General features: G+C 44.5%; 1 protein-coding gene across 11 annotated transcripts in view; it reads left to right on the forward strand.

Annotated features, from left to right (window-relative positions):
• Positions 1 to 18,019, forward strand: part of CAMTA1 (calmodulin binding transcription activator 1) — a 245,427-nt gene that overhangs the window by 223,299 nt on the left and 4,109 nt on the right. For 7 of the 11 annotated variants that reach the window (XM_063177088.1, XM_063177092.1, XM_063177094.1 and 4 more), the window contains 5 exons: positions 405 to 476; positions 1,511 to 1,531; positions 4,276 to 4,469; positions 4,998 to 5,072; positions 9,594 to 9,624. In XM_063177088.1, coding sequence (XP_063033158.1) covers positions 405 to 476; positions 1,511 to 1,531; positions 4,276 to 4,469; positions 4,998 to 5,072; positions 9,594 to 9,624 — 393 coding nt within the window. The remainder of the gene's footprint in view (positions 1 to 404; positions 477 to 1,510; positions 1,532 to 4,275; positions 4,470 to 4,997; positions 5,073 to 9,593; positions 9,625 to 18,019) is intronic. The other 4 variants (XM_063177089.1, XM_063177090.1, XM_063177093.1 and 1 more) reach the window with 4 other exon arrangements.

Consider the following 18,019-nt stretch of genomic DNA (forward strand, 5'->3'; position numbering starts at 1 on the left):
ATTATTATTCTGCTTAGACTTTTGTGGCTTGCAGATCCTCATATAAGGTTGGCAATTTGCTCCATGGGTCATAATCAAAACCACAGGTGTCTTGGGTTCTGTGGCAAGGTCTCTGAGCCCCCTGGCAGGGGTTTTGGCAATCCAGGACAGTCAGAGGGATGTCCTGAATTCCAACAGTACCCCAGAGCTTCTGCTTAGTTGCCCATTGGGTGTAACGATGCATTTTGAAGGTTTATTCCTTATGTGAGTTGACAGCAGAGGCATCTCCAGGAGATGCCTAGGCCTGAGTTGGAGCAGGCAGTGTTGACAGGAGAGGTTTTCCCTGCAAGCAGACAGGAGCCAGGTCACCTGTGCTGGGTTTTGGTGCACTCTGCCTGATGCTGCTCCTTCCTCTGTCCCCACAGGGTCGTCCTCTCCGGGAACAGCAGGAGGTGGCTGCCGCTGTTATTCAGCGCTGCTACCGAAAGTACAAACAGGTAATCCAGAAAGTAAAATCTTATTAACCCATGTGAGTGCCATGAATGCACCCCTGCCCACCCCAACAGCGGGCATTGTCCCACTGTTCCTCTCCTGTGCTTTTCAGCATGCAGTAATTAAATACCTTGCTCAGGCAAAATTGAAAAGGGAAGAAGATTTGTGTTCTGATTCTTAGTTTGGGAGGAAATCCTTAAATTTGTTTGTGATGATGTCTGTGGTTTTGCTGTGAGATGGAGGGCTGTGATGTATTCCATATTGGCCTTTGTGCATGCTACAGCCTGAGGATTCTCTGACTAGTTGCTTGCCAAATTTCATTGTGAAATTGAAGTTGGTTTTGCCTTTGATAAAGGTGAAGATGAAAAATAGGTTGTTTTATTTTGCACATACTAAACTTTTAAACTATGGGAAGTCACATGTTGTAGGTTGATGCAAGTTTTTCCAGGACTGAGACTGTTCTCCAGACTCTGGTTGGAGACATGTTTTCAGGCTGAGTTCTCAACCCCAGAAAGAGAAGATACCTTTGCTTTTTGATTTTTGGTTAGGTTTTTTTGTTGGTGGTGGTTTTGGTGGTTTTTTGTTTGGTTGGTTTGGGTTTTTTGTTTTGTTTCATTTTGGAGGTTTTTTGATTTGGTTTTGAGGGGTTTTTTTTGGTGAGGACTAGAGCCCACATTCCTCTTCACACTTTACCCTGCTAGACACAATCTGTCTAATGCCTGGCAGCATGGTAACAGAAAGGGAGGCAAGACACTCATGCTCTTTTTACAGCCCTCAAAAACATTTGTTTGGGAAGTCTTTCTAGTGTTAGGTGACTGCATTGTGGTTCACATCCAACCCATCACATGGCTTTCATTCTGGAGTGATGCTTCCTGTGGTAGGGAAGCTTAATTCCATTCAAAAACTGCTTGAAAATTGCTTTGTCTTGGATCCTGGAATCACTTCTTTCTGAAAGAAGATTGTTTGGGTCTTTTGGTTTGTTTTGCATTTTTATTTGCAGAACTAACATTAACTATGTATTTTTCTGTTTCTCCCCAAGCTTACTTGGATAGCCTTGAAGGTAATACAAATACAAACACTATTTTGGAAACAGTTCCCTCTGGGTCACTAATTGTCACACTCAGTATAAACAAGGAGAATCTGGCATTTTGGAGAAACATTTTAATAGTATCCAAGAATAAATGCCTGTGGTTGAGAAATCAGTGACAAACCAGACTTTCTGGGAGTTTTGTAAGGACTGCTGTGCCACAGTTGCATCAGTTCCCATGAGCAGGGATGGGCTGAGCTGCTGGGAGGGATTTGCAGCAGTTTCCATAGGAGAGAGGCTTTAGTGCTCCTGATCAGCTGTCACTTACTGACCTTGGGGCATTTGGGGGGCACAGAACATTTATCCCACCTGTGAGCCAGTGTCCTCTGCATTCTGCTTGCCTGCTGAAGTATTTAGACCATTCACCTTTGAAATACCTGTGTGCTGAGTTCCTAAAACCAGCATCTCAGTAACGTTGCTGCTTATGCTGGAGACACAGTTGTTGGTGCCACTGTTAAACTGTTCAGTCAGTAATTCTCTGCTGGAAAAATGGATTTCCCAGCTGTGCAACACCTTGGTCTGGTCAGATTCTAGAGTCAAATGAGCTTTTCTCAGGGCTAGCAGGAGGCAAGGTGTGCTTTTCCTGGAGAGGATGTGTCCCTGGGGTGATGCTCCATGCACAGCTCCCCCTGCCCTGTGGGTTTGGGTCAGCTCAGAGCTGTTCTGTCACCACGAGTGGGCTGAGCTCTGGGCACTGAGCTCCCCAAGGCTTTCCTCTTTGGGGAGAAGCTCAGGTGACATCCCCACTGATCCCCTTTGCAGAGAGAAGAAAGGAACAAGAGAAGGACAGGGTGCAGCTACTCAGGGCTTAGAGCTGCATGCAGACATGGTGGGGTCTGGTCTGTGCAGTGACTGCTGATTTCTCTTTCCTGTGCCTTATTCCTCTGATCTGTCACTGCACTGAGCAGTGAAGGTTTGTGACTGCATTGGAACAGTCACAGCTCATGGCATGGTTTTGTATTTGAACCCTTCTGTTCAGGGGTTTCTAACTCAGCCACAGAAGTCCCACCTGGGCTCACACTTTGAAGGAAAACCATTACTAGCCCATGAGTGGACTTGTTTAAAACAGCAAATTTAAAATCACAATCTGATCCATTAATTAAAAAACGTTAAAAAGCAAAAATAAGGAAACAGCAAAAAAATAGAAATTAATAATGGCAAAATATAACTGCTCCTAATGACTGCTTCAATTCCAAAAAGTGAAATTTGGTAAAAGGTTGTTTGTGATGATATTGGAGGATTTTTTGCTTTGGGGTTATATTGGGAGGGTTGTTTGTTTGCTTTTGGGCTTTTTTTTCCCAGTAGAGTGGAAAATACTGAGAAATGTTAGGACATTGCCCTGTACAGGGCAGTAGCTGCTACTCATCTGTCTGATAAAGTGAGCAGAAATTAAAGCTGATAAAATATCCAGGAACAATAGACACATCATTTTTGAAAGTATTAAAACTATTTAAACTTAGAAAATAAGATCAGCAGACACTGAAAAAACCTCTGTTATAGTAGCATAAATGCAACTTCTATACATAATTCTTCTTTTCCATCTTAAAAAGGACTTCAAAATATTCATGAATGCACATGGTTTCTGTTAAGTGGTCATCACCTTGCATGCTGTCAGAGGAAAAGGATGTAGAAGAAAGATTTTCTTTTTAAGAGTTTGTGCCTGCTTTACTGGGAATCACTGGGCTAGAAGTAATAATAATCACAGTGCTGGATGGAATTTGGATAGTGTGTGACTGCTCGTGCAAATTTGTGAGTTCATTGGATGCTTGTTACAGATTTTGAATGAGATTGCATTTTGCCTGTGTCTTAGGCTCAGTATTAAACTTACGACTGTTGTGGTTTTGGGGGTTTGTTGGGGTTTGGTTTTTAAGATGGGGACAGACATTTGGTGCAATAGGACAAGTGGTAATAGTTTCAGACTAGAAAGGGAAGTATTCAGATTAGATACAAGGAAGAAAGATTTTATAATGGGGCTGGTGAGTCACTGGCACAGGTTGCCCAGAGATGTGGCAGATGCCCTGTCCCTGGAGACATTCAGGAGCAGGCATGGGGCTCTGAGCAGCCTGATCTCCTTGAAAATGTCCCTGTTCATATTGGTGGAGTTGGACTAGATGACCTTTAAATATTCTTCCCAGTGCAAACTATTCTATGATTCCATTAATCCAATCAAACTATTCCACAGGCAGAAAAACAGCTGTTTCCTTGATGCAGACTAAGTTCTGCCCCTAATCTCACAGTTTGTTCCAGTTTGCTGTCATCATTTTCTTATGGGAATAGATACTTCATTAACTTCTCATCACATCTTAGTGGCTCAAGAGTATTTCACTGTAGGAACCTGCTCCTTTTTGGTCCGGCTGGATGGGGCTCTGAGCAGCCTGATCTCCTTGAAGATGTCCCTGTTCATGTTGGGTGGTTGGACTAGATGACCTTTAAAGATTCTTCCCAGTGCAAACTATTCTATGATTCCATTAATCCAATCAAACTATTCCACGGGCAGAAAGACAGATAGCTGTTTTCTTGGTGCAGACTAAGTTCTGCCCCTAATCTCACAGTTGTTCCAGTTTGCTGTCACCATTTTTTACACCATTCCCAGTCAGGGAGTAGATAACTCATGAACTTCTCATCACATTTTAGTAGCTCAAGAGTCTTTAGCTGTAGGAACGTGCTTCTTTCTGCTCCTACCGGGATGCCTCAGCTTCTCTCTGTTTCTGTTGTAGTATGCACTTTATAAAAAGATGACGCAAGCTGCCATTCTTATCCAGAGCAAATTCCGAAGTTACTACGAGCAGAAGAAGTTCCAGCAGAGCCGCCGGGCGGCGCTGCTGATCCAGCAGTACTACCGCAGCTACAAGGAGTGCGGCAAGAGGAGGCAGAACCGCCGGGCAGCCACCATCGTGCAGCAGAAACTCAGGTGAGCCCCGGCTGAGGATGCTCTTGGCGTCTTTGTGTCTTGCTTTGGTGCTGTGCTTCACAAAGGCCAGTGGGAAATGCAGCGTGGTTTGTTGGCACTGACATATTGTAGAAAAATCCTTTTGCCAGGATCTTTTCTCCTGGGAAGCTTCAGCTTCTCCATGTTTTGCTACTTTGGAATGTGATTTGGAGAGTTGTTTACCCAGCATGTGAATTGTTTTTACTTGATGACCAATAACAGCCAGCTGTCGAGGCTGTGAGCAGTCACAAGGTTTTATTATTCATTCTTTGTTAGCCTTCTGATGTCTCCTTTCTTTTGTATAGTTTTAGTATATAATTTTCTTTTAATATAATATATATCATAAAATAATAAATCATCCTTCTGAAACATGGAGTCCAGATTCTCATCTCTTCCCTCGTCCTGGGGACCCTCAAACACCACCACAGTTTGTAGGATAATTATTCTTGCATTTAGTAGTGTTCTCCCCAGTTTTGCCTGCACTTCAGTGTTGGGGTTTTTTGTGTTTAGAAGCAGTCTGCTTACCAAGAAGCAGGATCAAGCTGCTCGCAAGATTATGCGGTTTTTACGACGCTGCCGCCACAGGTATGACACTGTCTTTTGGTATCTGCCCTTCCTTAGAGCACTGTGACAATACCCAAGTGTGTCTGCAATGAGTGCAATGTAAATATGATAGAACCAGCTCACTACAGATCTTAAAGAACAAAGCTGAGCTGTTTCCATGATGTGCTGTAAAAAATGAAATTTTTTATTTAGTACTGTTGCTGAAAGAGGATTGAGTACAGCTCCATTGCTTATAATGTAGAACAGCCCAGGTTGTTTGACTTTAAAAGCTGGATTTGAGAAAGTCTAAAAAAAAATCGTGTTAAATCATAGCTACAGCTTCTGAGTGCCGCCCAAAGCATTCAGGGTATGTGGGAAAGTGCAAAAAGTGATGACAACTGGTGTGTGCTGGAAATGCCTTTAGTTTGGACACAGAATCATTTGGTTGGCTCTCCTCAAGTGTGTGTTCTCTTCAGTGTGGGCAGGTGGGATGTGACACAAGAGCAGCACAAGGTATTTCACATCAGCCACTCCACCAGCATGGAAGCAGCACAGGCTTGCCAGAGTGCTCCCCTGTGCCAGCCCTGCCACACCAGCAGGGTGTTTGCTGTGGGTTTTAGCTTGAAGGATCCCCTATATGATCAAGTTGCAAACTGAGACTTTGCCTAGACAGTGGTGAATCCTGAAATTCTGACTCTCCCCCCTCCATTCTCACTACCCATGCATTTCATCCACTCAGGTCACACCTGATGCATTTTGAAGCATGTTTAGTTCAGTCCAGTGACATTTAACAAGGAGAGCTCTTAGAGGCATGTGATAGACTCCTGATTTTAGAAACAGACTCAGTCCTTATTACAGGATTTCAAAGCTTCACTGTGTAGGACATCAGTATGGCTTGTGCTGTGGAAGTACATCTTACCTGCAGGTTCAGTGGGAATTAGCATGTGTGGACAACAAAGAGGGCTTTGTAGTTCCCAGGCTGATTCCAAACAGCCACAGTCATTGATGGAGAAACACAAGTGGCTTCCCTCTTTCAGCAGGGCATAAGGAAGAGACCAAAGTGGTTGTTTTGTTGTGTTTGCTGTGCAGCAAGTCCTGGAGGTTCAGAACTTCTGTGTCCTCTCAGATCTGCTTGAGGGGAGAACCATGTGCCAAGTTTCCATCCATGGGGTCTCTGGGGCCAGCCTGAGAGCTGGCTCAGACCCAGGCCAGGGAATGTGGAACCCCCAGTGTCCCACCAGCACCCAGGATGTGCCATGCACTCCAAACAGGGCTCAGTTAAGACTCCAGCTGTTGAGTAACACAATTCTGCAAGGCTTAAATTGCCCCTGATTCCAGCAGTTCTTGACTTCAGCTCATTGCCTTCTTCTTTCTCAGTGTCTCCTCTTCCCTTTGCAGAGAGACCCTGCTCATCTGCACCCAGGGTCAGTCTCCTCTCTCCAGCAGCACAATCTCTGCTCTGGGCATCCCTGCAGGAGGGGTTCAGCTCTTGGGGAGTTCCAGACAGAAATTCAGGAGCAGGGGGGATTCTCTGTCAACATCACACTGTGCAGTGCTGGAAGTTCTGCAGCAGTGCAGTCCTGTCCCATGTCCATGTTTGTTACCACTTGTGGTTGCTCAGGAATTCAATCCTGGTTCTTGGCTAGGATGCAACAAAAGGAAAAAGTGACTTGCCTCCACTGAAGATGTTAACAGTGTTTCAAAACTGCCTTGTTTTACCTTCTGAAATAGAAATGATCACAGGGTCATGGTTGCATGTTTTCTCCAAGCAATCATAAGAGTTTCAAATTGTGTTAATGTAACTATTAGAACAGGAGCATTGTGGCATTGGTAAATGCTAAAAGTGAAAGCAAGACTTAGCAAAATAACAAAACCAGCATTCAGAATCTGCTTGAAAAATACATAAATTTAGCAGATTCATAGAACTGCTTAGAAATGTGACAGGTTTGAGTCTCATTCCCCGTTTTCCAAGTTTCCAACAGTGTGCACTTCATGCTCTGCACACTTGGGCTGCATCTGTGTTCCTTCAGTGTCTCACAGACCCTCAGGCTCCTGTGGCTGCTGGAGCCCCACAGGGATCTGGTGCCTCTGCTCTCTCATTCAGTGACAAACACCATGCAAACCAGGTTCTTGGAGCTTTATTACACAGGATTTTGAAGACAAATCAGAAGCCTTTTGCTTGTGTAAACAACTGTAAAGGAAAATATAAATCCTGGAAATTACACAGATCATCTACTCAATAGAACAGAGCTTCACTTGCTGCAGTATCTCAGCTGACTCAGACTGACCTGTTCATTTCTTTGCTCCCTGTTCTGAGGAGCAGATCCCTGTGTTTGCCCTGGCACAGCCATGTTCTGGTGAGGGCACCCACCTCCATTCCTTCCCAACCCTCTCTCTTGGCTGCCTTGTGGTGCAGGTACACTGGGGTGCCAGGTGGAATTGCTTCCTTCTCACCTGCTCTTCCTCAAGCTTTCTGAATTTTCTTTGTGTCTCAATAACAACATTGTTCCTCCCTGCTTGATTTTCTTGCTTACCTCTTCCTAAGGAGAGAGTAATAAAGCTTAGGATGCTGAGTTTCAGATCACCTCTGTGAAAGCTTCCTAATTATATCCCTTCATTCTCCATGTGACTCTCACACAGGGTACAGCTGATGAGGATGGGCTGGTGCTTGGGCTCAGAGCCCACACTCTCTTTCTGCTGGTTGAAATCTCGTTGCAGTCTCCTCCTGTATCATTCCAAATCAGCACATTGCTGCTATAAACAAGAATTTAACAAAGCCCCCAGTCTCCAGAAAGAAACACTTCAGCCCTCCAAGCTCCTGAACATCCAGGGGTGAGCCATAGCAGCTAGTACCTAATGTTAGTTAATGCTCTGTGGTATAAAAATGGCACTGTGGAGCTACTTTTGAAACCACAGTGCCTTGTTAGTGCAAGGGATAGAAATGACAGCTATTTTTGGAAGATCTGAGGGAGTGAGAGAAAAGAGAGCATGCGCAGGAATGTCAAACAAACAGGATCTTGTAACAGATTTCTGCCAGTTGATGGAGCTGGGGGAAGAGGCTGCAAAAGCCAGTTGCAGTCTGTTGTGAGAGAGTGAGCTAAGTGAGAAGGCAGTAAATGCTTAAAGTTCAGAAACTCAACCTTTGAAAAATGGAATGGTTTAACCTAGGCTTTGGCCATGAGCAAATTCAGTTGCTGAGCCAGAAAATTACTCTCAAGAGTTTATTCTGTAGCCTTTAGGTGAGATTTATTCAGGGTTTCCCCAGGTCTGCTTGGTGGGGTTTTATCCTGTTTAAAATTGATCAAAGTCTACTTTAAACCAATTATGAGTACTGTTTGTCTGCTTGCATTCAGAACAGTTTAAATGGTCCTCTTGTCCTATTTTGTTTAATAACTTTTTGGCACAAAGGCTTAATATCTCAAATGTGATTTTGATCACCTTGAGGATCTGATCTCCTGAATTTAATGTTTGCTGCCTACCAGAAGTTATTTCAGGTGTTTTGGGAGAGTTGATGAGAGGGTCTGCAGTTGGAGCTCTGAGTAGTGGATGCACAGATGTTGATGAAAATCAGAAAATACATTAAAAATCCATGAAAATCAGTAAGTTTTAGTTGAATGTACCCTTAGAGAAGATACTGGAGCTCTAGTAGCTGAATGTCATGGAGACATAAGGGATCATTCATCAGCAGGAGTCATTCTGACTGTCAGACATGTATTGTTTCCTTTTGACTTTGAACAAAACCCCCCATATTTATCCATCTATTGTCATATTCTCAAAAATCTAGTGAAAAACATGCATCAGCATAACATGGTATCAACATGCTCTGTCACAGAAGGGTTTTTTATTGAGAATGAAACAGAAACTTCCTGGCTTCCCAGGAGAGCTTCACCCATCTTCCCATGGTGCCCAAAGCTGTCAGCTTGTACTTGACTAAATTCCAGGCCAGAGCTTGCCCCTAACAGCTGCCTCCAGGCTCACTGTCCTGAGGCAGAACCAAAGCTTTGCATAGTTAATAATTTTGGAAAGGCTCCACCTACTTAGTGATCCCCAGATGTGACAAATCTAGAGCTGCAAGGAAATCCAGGAGCTCCAGTGGGTTTGGAATTGCTGAGCTGAGTTCATGTATGGTACAGCCAGCTTGCTTTGGGAAGGTAACCTCCTATTTCCTGTTCTTTCTCTGATTTGTAGGAAACTTTTACTCTTCTGGGGGATATCTAAACCATTGCTAAGATGGAATTATGATCTGCAGTGTTTTCTGTGGAATAGCATTTGGGATGAGATAGAAAAGAGGTGATGCTGCCAGGGGAGGCAGGATGCAGTAGAAATGCCACGGGAATGACAGTGTTGGGTTTTTTCTACTTGCTTATAACTTTCTGCCCTAAAGCACCTAAACACAGGACACTTCCCTGGCAAAGAGGAGTCCCTAGGCAGGAGTGGGAAGGGTTCTTTCTCTCCAGGCAAGCAGAAGTGCTGTCTCCTCCTCCCTGAAGTGAAGCTCTGGGTAAGGTATGGTTGTTGCCATGTGTGTCTAATGGCTCTTTGGTATTGTTTTGCACTCTAAAGCCCTCTGGTGGACCATAGGCTGTACAAAAGGGTGAGTGTAGCTGCCTGCTAGCCAGTTCCTCTCTTCCATTTTAAATATATATTTGCTTTCTGCTTGCTTGCATGGGGCTGTGGCCGAGATATGCCAGTAAGTTTCACCTCCATTAATTCTATGAAAGAATCTTTAATAAACTAACCCTACTGCAATGACTAACACTGCTGCTTTTGTAACAGGACAGAGCTCTGCAGTAGATGTTACCAGTGCATGAATGTGTGAAAAAGGACATGTATATTCATCATGGGCATGCTCAGATGGCATTGTTGGTGGGGGATTTTTTCAGTATCCAAAATGGCTGTGAGTGGATGTTGGAATTTGACAGGGTCTGCACTCACACACTCAGTGAACTCTGTTGTCATGGGCTGCAGCAGCATTCAGGGTAGATCATAGGAAGCTGCATTGCAGGTGCAGCCTACTCTAAATGAGGATTTATTTCTGCAGAAGAGCTCCTCACACTGCTCTTCACTCCCAAAGGTGGTTAAGCACCAGTTTATCTTCCATAAGTTGATCTTTGGTAAGTTACATATCTGGTTCCATTACAGGGCCAGCTTTTTGACAGTTGTTTATCTCATTTATTAATCCACATATTGGGAAGGAAAAAAATCAAGTGAAGATGCTGTAACTGTGTTATAGTAAGTGCCAGGAGAGCATCTGTTGGGAGTCTCATTCTCAGCATGAAGAGCCCCCTCACCTGTGTGCTCAGTCATGTCAGTGCCTGGGTGGGTGTGGGACAGCAGCCTGGCAAGAGGTGGTGCTGCCTGGAATCAAAAGAAAAGCTTTCCAAACGAGATTAAAGGGCTAATACAAAGAGCAGTTCTTTAATGAAAGCATTCGGGTGCAGAAAACATAGGTAAGAGCATGTGTGGTATAGGATTTGTACAGTTTTTATAAGGCTAATTAATTAGTGTATCTAGCAGGCAACTCCAATGGTTTCCCTCCTAGGCCTGCCCCTTGGAGTGTCTCCAGGAGGTTCTTTGCCCTGTATCTTGTTTTGACTCTCAAATGCTGCTGCAAAACAAGATGTCCTTGTTCTTTTCTTGAAAATAAAACTAAGTAGAATTTCAGGAGTGTGACGTAATGTGTTAAAAAGGGTTAGCTATTGAACAGCTAAGAAAGTGCTAGAAACTATAAAACTGTATACTAGAAACCTACAAAGCTACAAGTACATGAAAAAGCTACAAATCTTTAGGTATCAGTAGGAGAATTCCTGTGACAGGTTTCTCAAGGCATGTGTCTCAAGTGCCAGCAAGCTGCTCTGTTCCATCTCACACCTGAGAGTTTGTTAGGGCAGCAAGGTTTTTTGTAAAAGAAAACTGCTGCCAGAAACTTCAACATTTGTGTGCTTATTGCTCCTGTTTTCAGCCAAGAGAGTGGTGGCCTGGACCCTTGTGTCCATGCAATGTTGTAAAAATAAAACTGCATTGTTGATGACCAAGTTTGATTGACTTGGAGTTGCAGAGATCCTTTTCAAGACTCAAGAGTGAGAGCATTAATTGAGCCTGGGCCTGCTGCAGGCACCATTATTTGTTTAACTATTTATGCTAACAAAGGAGCAGCTAATGACATTTGTTTCCAAATTATGACTGCTGTGCTACCATTTTTTGTTGTGTGTTCTCATTTTTTTACAAGTTAAAACTTGGAGTTTTTACTAATAACAGATGAAGTAGGAATTGGGTGAAAGAGGGCAAAGGCCCAGATGTGCCCTGAGGGCAGGGGCTGCTGCCAGCAGAGGCCAGTTGTCAGTGTTGGAGGAGAAATTATTTACTTTTAAGGCTTTGTGTATGTGACAGCACGTGAGAAATTAGCAGGAAGCAGATTCTGGATGTTTGGTAGCATTTGCAGGTTTTGCCTGGGATGACCAATGATTGTGATGGATGGGGAAATGGGGTGGAAAAAGTAAACTGTGAGCTATCTCAGTGTGTACTGGCTGCTGATCTGCCAAAGTAAGTCTGTAATGGCAAAAGTTCTGTGCTGCTTTTCCTTCTGGCAGCACCCTGTGTGTGGGTGTGTGTTCTGGAGTGCACAAACACCAGGAGTGTGCCCAGGGCTGCTGATGGGCACAGGCTGGCACAGCCCCCCCCGCTCAGGGAGTGCCTGCAGGTGTGTTTGTACTACACAAATTGGGTGTTTCCTGCACATGTGCTGTTGGAGTGTGCAGAGAAATGATTGCAGCATTTGCTCCTGGGTTTCAGCTTTAAAACTTTCCAAATTGAGTGATTTTTTTTTTTCCCTGGATTTATTTGAGTGGCATTAGACCAGGATCAGTAAAGAGGAAGAGGCAGGAGATTTTACTGGCTGACTCTTGTGAAATGAGACTTGGTATCCTTCTGCAGCAGAAATTAAAATATATTTTAGGGGAAAAAACCCAGTTGCTGTTGCCTTTGAGTAACAGTTTTCATCTCCAGGAAACCTGCTTTAGTAGAGAGATTTCAGCTACTCACCATGCCCCCCCTACACAAAAGTTTGCCTTCATTTTGGTTAAACCATGCTCTGTAATCGCCTGCAAAAGAGAGTTTTGCTCCCAGTCCAGGTGGAGAGGTGAACAAACTGCACAGCTGCCTGCAGTGTGCCCCTTTGTGCCCTGCCCTTGGCAGGAGATGATCTGAGGAGATCACAAGGAGTGAGTCTTTGCCATCTCAAGGGGGAGGACAGGTCAAGCAAAACTTCTGTCCTCTGTGGGGCAGAACAAGTGCACTTGTTACCCATGATAATGAGTAATGAAACCTGCCTTCATTCACCTTTCATGTACAATAAGCCCCCTTGCCCCACCATGCTCTCACAGTTTAATTAAATGCTGCTCTCTCCACTTTTGGGGAGTTAAGTGTGTAGCATCTGAAGTAATTTCTGTGGTAAGTACACCTGCATTTCCTACCTGAATAAACAACATCTGCTGTGTTTCGTTGTTCTCTGCATACTTTTGCCTCTTTTGGCATTTTAGCAACAAACCTTTTCCTACTCCTGTGCATCTAGGACTTGTATTTTTAATGTGGTTTTAATCTGTGCAGTGCAGCAGAGATTGCATTGAGGTTCCTGGTTTCTTGCCTCTCTTAGTAAGATGGAGAATAGGGTAAAATTTCAAGGGGTAGGAAAGTCCCATTTGTTTGAGTCCAGGACAATGTGTGAAAATGTTGTGTTGGGATATGCATCACTGTACCTGCAACAAAAGTTTTCAAAGTAATTTCTTTTTTCATTTCCCTCTTGCAGGGGCTGACTGTGTTTGGAGCTCAGATGTGTGTATTAAATTGCAGACTGCATGCTCTGGGGTGTTGTTCTTATTGGGCCTTTCTGTCTTTTTTGTTTTGCTGCCTAAATGAGGTATCTGGAAAAAGGCAAGATCTCCCTTGTCTTAAATATCCCACAGGCTATATCAGCTCTCAGAGCAACAGGTAAAACTCAGCAGCCAGCCTTCTCTGGCTCTTGCACCCTGTCCTGTGAACTGATCTTCAGCATTTGGATTCATTCAGCATTTCCTTGGCTGGGCATTACAGAGTCACTCTGATGGAGCAGCTTTGTGTTATGCTTTACCCATGGAGCCATCCTTTGCTGAGACCTTCTCTGAGCAGGGCTGGTTCATGTGCTGAGAGCCTGTCCAGGACTGGGAGGGCATGGGGAGAGGAGCTGCCACTTGCTGGGGCTGCTGCTTTCTACATTGCTTCAGCACATGGTGATGCACCCCTGTACACTGTCCAAGTGAGCAACACGGTGTGAGGGGCAGAAACTTTGGCTGGCTGGAGCAGTTTGGGATCCAGGATGTATCTCCCAAGGGTCAGGGTTCAAAGCTCATGTTTGAAGTCATCTTCTCTTCCCTTTGTGTATGTCAGCATCACGGCTGTGATTTCAGACACCTCAGGTCATCTCTATTGCACGTGCTTTCTCCTTCCATCTGCTCTTCAGCTCTTGCAGAGGGAATAACTTTGTGCCTTAGAAGTGCTTATTGTCTGGAGAATGTTATCTGGGGAAGTGTTCAAGGCTTCATCAGTGCAAAATCAGCTGTACAGTCAAAACCCAGTTCTGCGCATGGTTTCAGAGCTGCTGGAATAGTTTGGTGCTTTTTGTTTGGAGAGCTGCAAAAGTCAGGGCCTCTTTCCCATTCTGGGCATCACTTGAGCTGTCCTGGCTCCAGCCCTCATTCAGCTCTCCCAGAAGTGATCCAAACCAGCCTGACAGAGCTTGTAGACTCCTGGAGAGGTTTGCAACCATCCAGCAGCACCTGGCCTGCTGCTGTCACTTCCATTGCCCTCATTTCCTCTCATTTCCTTATTTAAAAAAATTATCTCCCTGCAAGTCTACCAAACTGGGGTGAAACATCTTCTCTAAGAACATTTCTTTCTGCTGTTCAATTCTGTAAATCCCAGTAGTGTTCTTTTCCTTGCAGCAGTTTATTAATGCTTGTAACTGCAAATGCTACACTTTGGTTCTCTTCCCTGCCTCAGTTTAAGACTGGAAAAGTGTTAAGCAAAGAAGATTGCCTCATAGCATGAAGGCAGTGCTATGTTGTTCACTTAAAATCTCTCCTAGCAGCACTTTCTATTCTCTAGGGTCTTAATTTGTCCAAAATTCTTCCCTGGTCAACCTGTATTTTTTAACTGCAGTTGGAATTTTGAGGGTTCATTACTCTGAGTATTAATGAAGAGGAAATACCAGTTCCTGCTGTTGTTGTAATCAAATCAAGTGCCACTGAGTGGGGAACTCAAGAAGAGTTAAGAAAAGACTGAAAGGACTTCTAAGACACAGGAAAAGTTGCAGTGCAGGCTATGCAAGAAAGAATTGGTTGAAGACAGTTATTTTTAGGTTCTCTTGACAAAGCATTTCAGATAATGATTACCTTGGTGCATGCACTGGTTCTGGCACCTCCTGTTTGTCATGGTTTGAGGAAGCAGCATGAGGTTCACAACAACACCTCAGAGCTTCCCAGTGACACTCTGGCCATGCACTGGTTCCATTTTTGGTACCATTTGGAGGAATTTCAGTTCATTTGTCTGTGCCTGCTGCAGAGCCCATGGTGCCAAGGAGAAGGAGGAACTTCCCTGGCATCCCAGGGCCAGCTCTGGAGAGAGGAGGAGAGGCTGAGAGCTGCAGACTGCAAGTTTCCATATCTACCAGCAGTGTGTTAATGGAATAAAGGACTCCCAGTACCTACCTGCAGTGGGACACACACACACTATTGCATTGAACAAAGAGATAATTAAAAAAAAAAATTTGTTAGATAATTTTAAAAAATATGGTAGATAATTAAAAAAAAATATGGTAGCTTAGTGAATTTGGGTGGTTATCATCTTGAGGCCTAAGTGTGTAAATGCTGTGCAATGCAGGGTTTGTTTTAAGCCATTACATCCTAAATAGCATCTTTTAGTCATGTACCTGTGGCAGATTTCAGTTTGTACCTTCAGGGAAATTCTGTGCTGTTTTGTGTCTGGTTTTCAGCAGTAATTATTACACCTGCATGTAAATGGTGTAAATCCCACCTGAGCAAGGAAAGTGGTGCAAATGCAAAGTGTTTGACTCTGTCCCATGTCCTTGTCTCTAAATTGGAGGGACGTGGTTTTGGGGATGGACCCCTGGGTGGATGAAGAACTGGCTGCTTGGCCATGTGCAGAGGGCTGTGGTCAGTGGTTTATGGTCCCTGTGGAGGCCAGTGATGAGTGGGGTCATAGTGGGGCTGATACTGTTCAACATCTTGGTCAGTGCCATGGTCAGGGCATTGGGGGCACCCTCAGTGAGTTTGCTGAGAGCACTGAGCTGTGTGGGAGGGAAGGGATGGATCCAGAGGGACCTGCACAGGCTGCAGAGGTGGGACTGAACCTCAGGAACAGAGTAAAGTGCAAGGTCCAACACCTGGGTCTGGGCAATCACACACACAGAGACAGGCTGGGTGGAGAAATGATTGGAAACAGCCTCATGGGGAAAAACTTGGGTCATTGTTGATGAAAAACTCCCCATGAGCTGGCCCTGAGTACTCCCAGCCCAGAAACCAATTGTGTCCTGGGCTGCAGCCAAAGGAGCATGGCCAGGGACAGAGGGGGGAATCCTCACCCTCTGCTCTGCTCTTGTCAGTCCTGCACACAGTTCTGGTGTCCCCAACAAGAGAAGGACATGGGACTGTTGGAGCAAGTCCAAAGGACGCTGTGAAGTTGGTAAGAGAGGACTGGAGCACCTCCCCTACAAAGACAGGCTGAGAAAATTGGGGCTGCTCAGCCTGGAGAAGAAAAGGTTGTGTGGAAACCTCACAGCACCTTCCAGTGTGGAGGGTGCTACAGGGAACCTGAAAAGGGACTTTTCCTCCAGAACTGTAGTGATAGGGTGAAGAGTAATTGATACAAGTTGAAAGAGGGGGATTTTAGTTTAGAAATTAAGAAGAATTTTTTCTTCTGTGAGGATTATGAGACTGGAATAAGTTACCCAGAGCAGCTGTGGCTGCCCCATCCCTGGAAGTGTTCAAGGCTGGGTTGGACATGGCCTTGAGCACCCTGGGAGAGTGGAAGGTGTCCCTGCCCGTGGCAGGGGAGTTGGGGCTAGAAAATCATTAAGGTCTCTTCCCACCCTTTACATTCTATGATTCTGTGATTCTGTTTCTGAAGCAGGACCTGTTTTAGTGCAAATGCTGAGTGCTGCAATAATGAACTTCTGTTGGCATGTGTGTTCCAGGCAAACAGATGCAATAGTTGTGCACCAGTGCAGATATTGCATGCTGTAGGTTGAAGTTTGCAGCAAAGCATGTCTTGCATTCTTCAGTGGAAGTGCTTTTTTAGTGTAGCCCTTGCATGTGAAGTGCTGAAGTAAGGAATAGCATGTCTCACTAAGAGCCACCAGCTTATTCAATGTGCATGTTCTCAGTGAGAGATCTGTAATAACAGGTTAATTTTACATTACAGTACTGAAGTGCAACAGAAAACACTTGGGAGTTGCACTGCAAACCATGCATTAATTGATGGTACCTTAAGCACAGCTAATCTAAGCTTTAAAATTGTCCATTGCACAGAGACACAACATCTTTTCTAGCACAGCACCAGGGATTCTGGCTCTCCTGCTCCTAAATGGTCAACTAATAGAAATATTAATTAAAACTTCAAGGGAGAGGCTGCTTTTCTGCACCAAGAAAATAAAAGATATACTGGAGATGAGTAACTTGTCATTTGTCACTGTTCTGGCTCACTGTGTCAGCCCTCCTGTGTTTCCTGCAATGAAAAGGGGATCTGGCTGTACCCAGCATGAAGAACCCCAGTGAATTTAGAACTCTTAGAGAACAAACTTGGAGGCTTGTGCTGCCTTCTGTGCAGTGCTGGAGCCTCTTGATGTCTACAGGCTCTTTTAGACCCCAGCCTGTGTAGAGCCAACATCTTCCTGAAGATTTCTCTGTGAAGCTGTCTTTCCTTCCATACATGATACTATCCAACAGTGGAATTAGGATAATTAACAAAGCTCTAACCTGCATACAGGTTAGTCTGATTTGACCACTGTTGGCCACATTTCACAAATACTGTGAATGCATTTGAGTGCTGGAGCCTTTGAGTCAGCTAAAACAGAGGTAGAAGCAGCCAGCTCCCTTTTCAATGTGCTTCTGACTAATAGTACATGCAGAAAATTAATAAATAAAATGGTGAGATGGAGGTGTATTTATAGAGATCAATTTATAGCCTTGATTCTATCCTTAATTAGCGGGCTGGTGCAAGAGCCAAAAGATGTGTGGGTGTAAGTCTGTGCACAGTAGCTACAAACTGTCATTGCTGCTGCTCAGCTCTCCTGATGTGTTTTTTTACTTTTATTTACTTGGGATTTGTTACATTCTTTCACTTCTAGCTGGTTGCCTAACACAGACTTGCATCTCTGCCACTATTTTTTGTACTATACCTTTGTTACTTGTCCTTTCAAGTTTTTGCAGCATCACATGAGCACTTGAGCCTGTACAGGCTTAGCTAAATCACTTTTTTTTTTTTTCTTTTTTTTTTTTGCTGTAATCTGCTCCTTTTGCAGGGGACTTCCCTTGCAGGAGCAGAGGGCAGACATGTGGAGGCAGGTGGCAAAGGGATCTCAGTGCAGAGGATCCCTGCAAGGGGAGGCAGAGGCAGAGCCAGCCCCAAGCACAGCTGGGCAGCACAGGAATGCCTTTGGATCTGTTCTGGCTCCTTGCACAGCACACAGCCAGGCTCTCAGCCTGAGCAGAACGATTCCTGCTGCCCCAGCTCCAGTGCAGAGCTCTGTTCCACTTGATGGGATTGAATTTATTCCCTTCTTTTCACCCTTTAACTCTTTCAGCTCTCAGTGGTGGTTTAGTTCTTGTGTTGATGAGTTAGAGGAGGTGATTATGGATGCATTTGGGAAAGTTCAGAACTGGCCACACATAGGAGGAGTGACTTCCACACTGCAGGTTCATCTCCCTTGGCACACAGCA

Source organism: Melospiza melodia, chromosome 26, assembly GCF_035770615.1.
Source record: "Melospiza melodia melodia isolate bMelMel2 chromosome 26, bMelMel2.pri, whole genome shotgun sequence".
In the NCBI taxonomy this organism is placed as follows: Eukaryota; Metazoa; Chordata; class Aves; order Passeriformes; family Passerellidae; genus Melospiza; species Melospiza melodia.